The sequence below is a fragment of the Populus trichocarpa genome, chromosome 12, assembly GCF_000002775.5.
Source record: "Populus trichocarpa isolate Nisqually-1 chromosome 12, P.trichocarpa_v4.1, whole genome shotgun sequence".
Taxonomy (NCBI): Eukaryota; Viridiplantae; Streptophyta; class Magnoliopsida; order Malpighiales; family Salicaceae; genus Populus; species Populus trichocarpa.
The window spans coordinates 10,329,176-10,337,288 of record NC_037296.2 but is presented as its reverse complement, the minus strand read 5'-3'; the positions used below and the strand labels follow the sequence as shown (position 1 = coordinate 10,337,288).

At 30.1% G+C, this 8,113-nt stretch overlaps 1 protein-coding gene across 1 annotated transcript; it reads left to right on the top strand.

The window, feature by feature from the left end:
* Positions 1 to 3,774: 3,774 nt before the first annotated feature.
* On the top strand, positions 3,775 to 6,370 carry LOC7458029 (transcription factor bHLH162). The gene is made up of 3 exons (XM_002318610.4): positions 3,775 to 4,185; positions 5,593 to 5,931; positions 6,059 to 6,370. The coding sequence occupies exons 1-3, from the start codon at positions 4,054 to 4,056 to the stop codon at positions 6,125 to 6,127; spliced, it is 540 nt and encodes a 179-aa protein (XP_002318646.1). The 5' UTR covers positions 3,775 to 4,053; the 3' UTR covers positions 6,128 to 6,370.
* The last annotated feature ends 1,743 nt before the right edge of the window (positions 6,371 to 8,113 follow it).

Genomic DNA, 8,113 nt, shown 5'->3' with positions numbered 1-8,113 from the left:
CCATGTGACCGAGCCAAAGCCAACCAAATATAAGAGTGTGTTTGGCACACCATATTTTTCCTTAAGACATAAGGCTTTGTTTGGCTACTTAGGGTGTATTTGACAATCATGCTCTTAAAGCATTTTTAAGGCCTCTCATTTTAGCCTAAAGGTGCGTTTGACAAACATGTCATATGTCTTTTTATTTAGTTTTAATTTGTTTTTATTTTGGGATCTAGCCAAACAGGCCCTTGCAAATTTTAAGAAATTTTAAAAAATTCCAGGGATAATTTTAAAATTACATGTAAGCCCCTTGCATATTTTTCCAATAGTTTTTACCTAATATCAAATTGTAGACTTACATTGTAAAATATAGACCTAGTATTAAAAATACCTGATTTTTCTTTGGAATTTCAAAATTTTAAAAAGAAATTTCCTGTATTTCATAAAAACATAAAAGTATGTTTTTTTAAGAACTTCATTTAATATCAGACTGTAGACTTATACTATAAGATACAGATCTGATATTAAAAATACCTTATTTTTCTTTGGAATTTCAAAAATTCAAAAAGAAACTTCATTTATTTCATAAAACATAAAAATATTTTTTTTAAGAACTTCATTTATTATGGGACTGTAGAATTACACTGTAAGATACAAACCTGATATTAAAAATACATGGATTTTAAAGGTGTTTTTTCAAAACTAGGTTATGAGGAATTGTTTCCATTTTTTGCCAATGATCTATTAGGAGACTATTATTCTCCCTTATTATTTTTTTTTTCCCTCTTTCTAGATGTCTAACACACTTTTGGAACTTCTAGAAAAAGTTGGGCACCTCATATATGAAACTTGACCAAAAATGGCTAATTGGGGGTGCACTTTCCATGAAATAATCATGGCAACGAACCATGCGTGATCAAACCATGCTTGATTTGGTGGCCTGGAGCTTTCCAACCATCGATTCAAAGTTAGGTGCCACACTTCTAAATTTACTGAATCAAACAAGAAGTTGAGGGCTTCTTAATTGTAGGTAGGGGTACAAACATAAACAAAAGGTGGCGCCATCTTATAGAGGGGAATCTTTTCTTTTGAATGGTGATGGTTGGAGCCCTTAAGATAGTTGAAGATGCCACGTTCATGCATTTGAAGGTGGCACTTCAATTAGCCTTCTTGGCAGAATGAGATAATAAAATAGAGATAAATGATGTGTCACACGGTTTTTTCATTAAAAAAATGTGACATGTCATTTGCTTAAACCCTAAAAATTAGGGTTTTCTAATTGGAAATTTGGTAAATTTCAAATTAGTCCCTATTGTTTCAATTTAAGCTCAAATATCTTTAATTAAGACAAAACTGATTAATTTTATGCAATTATGCCCCTGCTAAAAATCAATTGAAACCCATCAAGCATGATCCCTTTTTCAAAGTAGCCCTTGGTTTTTAATTTGTTCAATTTGGTCCCCAATTAAACCTTAAACTTTGATTTGAAGATAGGTCCTTGGTTTGGTTTTGAATTTCTTCAATTTGGCCCTTAATTGACCTATAAAATTTATTTTTTTTTGCAATTTTACCCCTGATTTCATCCAATTAAGATTGTCAAAATTAAGTTTAGTCCTTCAAAATTTCAATCTTCTTAATTATGCTCAAATTAAACTTCTAGCCTTAATTTTTCACCAATTAAGTCCGTAATAAAATTAAGCTCATCAGACTTAGTTTTTATATAGATTTTCTATCACAACTTAATTTCAGGTCCCCTTATAATTATCCTTTTCTTTTATACAAAAAAAAAATCTATATGCACAAATAAGAGATGGAAGGACCAAACTGGATCTTGAGTTATGAAAAGACATCGGAGGATTTAAATATGATAGCTTTTTCTAGTTATATCTTGAGTTCTGAAAAGACATCGAAGGATTTAAATAGTTTGTTTTCTATTTTTGTCTTCTTATAAAAGTAGTTATGTAGTAAGTCATGTTGGGTTTCTTGAATTGCTCCCAACCTGATCATACACCCAAGTATTTTATATTTTTGTGTTTGCTTGGGTTTTTTCAAGGATGATGTTTCACAGAAAATGTTTGGTTCTCACAAAAGATCGATATCACAAAAAATTCTTAGGAGTTTCAAAGTTATTTCCAAATGCAAAAACTTTTCGATGCAAGTTTAAAGCAAATTTGATTTGAAAAATTCAAGCGACTCATATAGATAGGGTTTCATGAAGGTTAAATCTTAGATTTTGATGCAGATTTTTCCCTTGATAAAAATATGAGGTGACCTTCTGTTTTCATGATTTTTGTAGTCAAAGGGGCTCGAGTTTCAACTCAAGAGTTTCAGAAGAAAAAAAAATCTTTGAAGCATTTATTTTACTTATATAAATAGTAAAGCATAATCATAATCTTTTGAAAATCTCATTTTGCACGAGATAGCATTGCTTATGAACTCAGATTGCATGCTTTGATTAAAAAAGACTTTATCACACATGTAGTGGAGGTTGTGGCTCTTGGTTATGAAAAGAATGATATTTACAGGCTTAAGAGGTGTTTAAAGGCTTTTAGGATTAAGAATCACTAGCACTCGTTCCCAGGGATTCCCTTTTTTCTTCATGATGGCTTAGAATTTATCTTGTAAAATGATTTTGTCATGTCGCCCAATATTAGGCTTGAATTACTTGTCTTTGTGTTTTTCATTTGGTTTGAGTAGCATCATCATCATTGTACAACATGCTCATCCTTTTTTAATCTTTGAATATTTACATGCCTTTTAGCTTTATTTAGGTGTTTTTTATTTTTCTATTGATTATTAAGGATCATCTTATATAATTCCAAGATTAAATTGCTTTTATAATCCTCATTTTTTCTTATATTGTTTTCCTCTTTATACTCGATATTTTTATCATTTTACACTTGGCCTATATATCACCAATTTTTCTCTTATCATCATTTTTTTGTTATATTTTTTTTTGTATTTCCTTTTTTTTCCTTACACTTTTTTTTGGAAAAAAATATTATTTTTTTATTTTTTACACTTTAAATATTTATCACTCTACACTTGGCCTATTTATAACATTTTTTTTGTTCTTATCCTTATTCTTTTGTAATTTGTTTTCTTTACATTTTTTTTTTGAGAAATTATTAAACAAAGACTAAGAAAATGATGTTTTGCTATAATAGTAGCAATATTGTTCCATTTTTATGCTACATTAAAAAATAACTTGAGATTTTATATGTTATTGCTAACGCATATAATATTTGCTATATTTTATTATATGTAAATATTGATATTTTGATTTACAGTTATATTTTTTACTCGATACCAACAACATGTTAATAACATCTAAACATTAATTTTTTTGCGTTAGAAAAAGTTATTCACCCTGCAGCAAGGTGAGTTGAATAGACACATTAACATTTTATTTTTTTATATTTATTGACGTAGATGATTTTTGATGTATTTAATTAAATGCATGCATAGGTTTTTTCATTTATAATTTATTAAAAAAAACACTTAAAAAACTTATATATTGATTTATATTTTTCCAAACAATATCCGACTTACAGCAAATTGTGGTCAATTAACTATTAACCACTAATTAGGGCGTCTAAGGTACAATTAGTGGTCGGTGAAGGCTATTGGTCGGAGAGGCTACGTGTCATCAGCTAAATGCACGCCATGTTGATCAAAGACAATAACAGTACTAATTAGATTCTAATCTCCATAATTGTCCTTATATTCCATTTATATCTTTCTTTGGGCCAGCTCTCTGTTCCTTTGACATTTAACAACTGATGACGTTTTCCCGATATCTATCATTTAAGAATTAAAGCTTTTCATTCAATATTCACTTGCAATGTGAACGAAGGAGTCTCCTCCTTCTCACTCTCTATATATTTGGTGCATGCACCTGTGTATCACTCCTTACCCTTTGAATCCCAAGCTAGTCTTTTTCATCCCATCTATTTCCTTCCATTTTCCTATCTTTGTTTCCAAGAATTGACCAGTCAGGGTTTTGTTAGTGTAAAACAAATTAAGGAAAGGATTTCTTCTTCTTCTTCTTGTTTTGTTTTGAGAGTTAAGATGAAGAAGAGAACTAGTGAGTCATCCAGGCTTGACAGAAAAACAGTGGAGAGAAATCGGAGGATTCACATGAAAGATTTATGCTTGAAGCTTGCTTCTCTACTCCCTCCTCATCTTTTCAAACCCTCCAAGGTATTTTTGGTTTCTGAAGAAGCTAGGTATGATCTAAATACATGAAATCATATTATTTTCTTCCTTCTTCTCCAAATTAAAAAAAATAAAATTGAAAGTGATAAAAGATTTATGCTTCAAGCTTGCTTCTCTAATTCCTCATCATCTTCTCAAACCCTCCAAGGCATTTTTGGTTTGTGAAGAAGCTAGGTATGATAGAAATACATGAAATCATATTATTTTCTTCCTTCTTCTCCAAATTAAAAAAAAAAAAATTGAAAGTGTTAAAAGATGCATGTGGAATATTAATTAACATATTTACAAATGCATTTGCAGGTAAGGATATATAGTAATAAATAATAATAGAAGGGATTCTTTGCAAATAAGAAGCTGAGGGCCTGACGTTCTATAGCTTACATTTTGGGATGAAAATTCAAAGTATATCAATGCTTATCTTGCCAATAAATAGTTGGTACAATAATTGCTGTGTTTTCTGTGCTAGCATAAATTTGAAAGGCTTTCTGTGGTCGTGTTCTCTTGTGTACTGTAATCAACTTGTCCTTGCGAAATATAGTAGTAAATACTGCTTTACAAAAAGAAAAGAAAAGAAATCTCTGCTGTCAATAATTTATTTGCATATGTTTTAATAGCATAATCAGGGAAACACTCAATCGAGGACTGGACATTGAATTGAAGCTTAGAAAAGGAAGCGCAAGCCAATGTTCCTCCTAGCTAGTAGCTAGCTGTTAGCAAGTGATCTTGACTGATTGATACCAATACCTTTTTCCCGTAATCAAATAATTAATCCCAACAAAGAAGGCATCTTCTCTCTTCCTCAAAAGCAAACCATGCAAAATGAAGAATTGGATAATTTAGGCATGAAGATGTTTTTCAAAATTCTTGGTGAAACCTCAAATTAGAAGAATTTTTTTCGTGGTTATTCCTTTTTATGCATGTCAACATGTTAATCAATCGATGCAGTACCCATAAACCAGTGTAGAGTTTTACCAAGATGTTTAATCTAGATTCAGCTACAAATTTTATATATATATATATATATAATTTGACATGGTGTGTAAGCTAAGTTTTGATTCCAACATTTTTTGGGTATTTTGTTAAGTAATTATAATTTGTATATTTATGTTGAATCAATTCTTGAACGTACTAGTTCAGTTCCATGTATACTGTGAATAATAATTTTGATAATGTCTTAAGAAGCATAGCGTGATGGTAAAGGGTTTGAGATCTGTACAGCAGGTTTTGAGTTCGAGTCAGGGCGTGCACTTCTTGTAAGAGCCTGGGACAGCCGGGATTTTACTCGCTCACCTGGATCCACAAAATGCGCTTTCCAGAGGGTGGGGTTTCCTCGAATAAAATAATAATTTTGACAACCTAACTTTTTGTTTTGTTTTTTGTGACATATATCAGGACATGCTATCACAACAAGATCAACTTGAGCTTGCTGCCTGCTACATAAAGCAACTGAGAGAAAGAGTAGAGGGACTGAAGAGGGTAAAAGAAGAACAAGCAATCACAACAACTCGAACAAGCAGCAGTGCCAAGACTAGTATGATGATTGGCTTGAGATTGCCAGTGGTTGAACTAAGAGATTTTGGGTCAACCATAGAAGTGGTGTTGATTAGTGGGTTGAACAAGAACTTCATGTTTTATGAAGTTATCAATGTTCTTAGTGACGAAGGAGCTGAAGTTATCAGTGCTAGCTATTCAACTGTTGGAGACAAGGTTTTCCATACAATTCATGCCCAGGTGATTATTGATCGATGCAACTTATCTCGCTCACCATATTTAATTTTAACCCAAATTTACTGCTAGTGAATATTGCATGTATAGGTATCTCATGCTTCAACTGTTATTTGCTTGGTAAATCCATCAGGTTAGAATTTCCAGAGTTGGTGTGGAGACTTCAAGGGTATGTGAGAGATTGCAGGAACTGATTTGCTAAGTGTTTATAAAGGTGTCCATCAAATGGAGATGCTTAAAAATATAATTAATGTCATTAATTGCCTCTAAATGCAATGCAATATGTGAGATATTTGTAATTAAGAATGTAATAAAATAATTAAATACAATTAAGTGTAACGGCACTATAAACCGAAGGGTGTAATGGAGGCTAATCCATTTCATTCATTAGTTTCCTTGTAAATCTAATATCTTAAAGCAATGCGATTATATATTATGTTTGATATTTATGGCTAATACCTCGATGGAACTTATGATGCCACAGCTCGATTTCCAAGTCCATGACTGACGATGCAAACGAGATACTAGGAGATGCTCCGCTATGCTAAGCCACATAATATTCAAACTCGAAATGTGTAATCATTACAAAAACTAAAAAAAAAAAAACCCAATATATAAATCTCAACATAAAATAAATCCATAAATAATATAAAACATTTGTATATGTGAGTTAAGCTAGATTAAATAAAACTGAATAAAAAGAATAAACTAATAAAAAAAAAGAATAAAACTTAGGACATAAATGTTTGATGGGAGTAGCTGATCTTTATAGAGGGGGTGTTTCCTAGTTAAATGGTGGTAGTTACACCTCTAAAGATGATCGGATACATCATATTTATTAGCCTGAAAGTGTCTATTCAATCAGCCAAAAGTATCAAAGAAAAAGCTAAATAGTGGTTGAACGATACATCATCTAGGTTAAACCCTAAAAATTAGGGTTTTTAATTTGGGATTTGAAAACTTTCACTTTATTCCCTATTCTTCTATTTGCTTTTAATTGCACCTATAATTGCCTCTTCAACTCTTATTTTGCAATTTCACCTCTGTCAAACTCAATTATCAGCCCTAAAGTTAACCATCTGTTTCATTTTAGTCATTGGTTATGAAATTGTGCATTTTGACCCTTAATAATTGATGAATAAATTTCAAATTTCTTTAATTTGATCCGTGATTAAATTAATTTCATCCCCCACATTCACGTGCTTTTTTCAGTTTGGCCCTTGATTTTTTATTTCTTCAATCAAGTTTTTAATTGCTCATCAAATTTTAATATTTATGCAATTAAGCCCCTGATTCGACCAAATTAACTCTTTAAAATTGCAATTCGACTCTCATACTTAATCTCTTCCAATTAAAGCCTAAATTGACTTTAAAAATCAATTTTTCTTGCAATTCAGTCCTCAATAAAATTAATTAAGCCTTTTAAAATTCTCATTGAGTTCTTACCTATCCAAATTTGTATTTCTTTACCCTAAATAAAAAAAAATTCAATAATAGACCCCTTTGTTAATTAAAATTGGGTTGTTAATTTTGTTGATCTTATACATTTTGGTCCTCTAACTTTTCCACTTTTTTTTTGTTCTTCATCACCAACTTCAAAAATCTTCTAAGCTTTCTTCTTGTACATCATCTTGTATTTTGAATTTTCTTTTTATATTTTTTCTTTTTTTCTTTTCTTGATTTCTTTCATAGGGTAAAAAATGGGTAACAACATTATGCATCATTTAAACCTCTAAAACATTATTTCATTATATAAAATAAAAATGTGATTTGAGTTTATTGATCTGGTTCCATTCATTGATATAAAAATATTATATAATTTTAATTTTTTAAAAAAATTGAAAATAGTAAATTTATGAATTAGAAAACTAATTAATCATGATATTGGTCATATTTAACAACTTATGGCATATATAATTTAATAAACCTTGTAAAGAAACTAAGTATTGAATCAAAAATTAAATAAAAAAATAATAAAAGATCTTGATTTATTTTAGAAAGTGCAATAAATTAAAAGGATGATATTGTTCTCACAGTAAGGTTTCCAATAATTAATTATTTACGGGTTTAGACCTAAAATTATTAGGTTGTCATAAAGCTATATTATCCAGAAAATCATTATGTTATTTTTTGAATTGATTAGTATCTCATTTAATTTTAATTTAATGAGTTCGAATTAAGATTTTTT